The following is an 815-nucleotide window of genomic DNA, read 5'->3' as shown; positions in this document are numbered from 1 at the left end:
GGGAAGGGACTGAGAGACACCAGTCAGTGTACAGATATCTCCCTGAGGGAGAGGGGACTGAGAGACACCAGTCAGTGTACAGATATCTGACTGAGAGACACCAGTCAGTGTACAGTTATCTCCGTGAGGGAGAGGGGACTGAGAGACACCAGTCACTGTACGGATATCTCCCTGAGAGAGTGGGCACTGAGATACACCAGTCAGTGTACAGATATCTCCCTGACAGAGCTAGGGGCCTGAGAGACACCAGTCAGTGTACAGATATCTCCCTGAGGGAGGGGTGGGGGGACTGAGAGACACCAGTCAGTGTACAGATATCTTCCTGAGAGAGAGAGGACTGCGAGACACCAGTCAGTGTACAGATATCTCCCTGAGAGAGAGGGGACTGAGAGACACCAGTCAGTGTACAGATATCTCCCTGAGAGGGAGGGGACTGAGAGACACCAGTCAGTGTACAGATATCTGACTGAGAGACACCAGCCAGTGTGTCGATATTTTGGTTTCAGGCAGGGTGTGAGAAACTGTCGTGTTGTTTTGCCGGCCTGCCGTTCACCCTGTTGAATTTGCAGGGAGGTCGATCGATCCTGCGTTTATATGGTTATACTGTGGAGCACAGCGATGGAATGAGCTTCCCTGATGACACAGAGGAGCCAGACCACAGAAAAGTGGCAGCAGTGACTCTCGAAGTGGCGATGCTGCAGATTGAACTCAACCTTTTGCAAAAGGTAATGTTTGCGTCACTAACACCCAGCCTGTCCCTATCTCCCAGCCCCTCCCTCACTAACACACAGCCTGTCCCTCTCTCCCAGCCCCTC

General features: G+C 52.8%; 1 protein-coding gene across 1 annotated transcript in view; it reads left to right on the top strand.

Moving 5' to 3' along the window:
• LOC125487572 (E3 ubiquitin-protein ligase RNF31-like) overlaps positions 1-815 on the top strand; it is a gene marked incomplete at its 3' end in the record, with an annotated part of 8,827 nt that overhangs the window by 2,412 nt on the left and 5,600 nt on the right. Inside the window, exon 4 of the mRNA XM_048619375.1 lies at positions 570-725. Coding sequence (XP_048475332.1) covers positions 570-725 — 156 coding nt within the window. The remainder of the gene's footprint in view (positions 1-569; positions 726-815) is intronic.

Source organism: Rhincodon typus, chromosome 42, assembly GCF_021869965.1.
Source record: "Rhincodon typus isolate 14 chromosome 42, sRhiTyp1.1, whole genome shotgun sequence".
In the NCBI taxonomy this organism is placed as follows: Eukaryota; Metazoa; Chordata; class Chondrichthyes; order Orectolobiformes; family Rhincodontidae; genus Rhincodon; species Rhincodon typus.
Note: the sequence above shows the minus strand (reverse complement) of the source record. Positions and strands in the feature narration are given on the sequence as shown.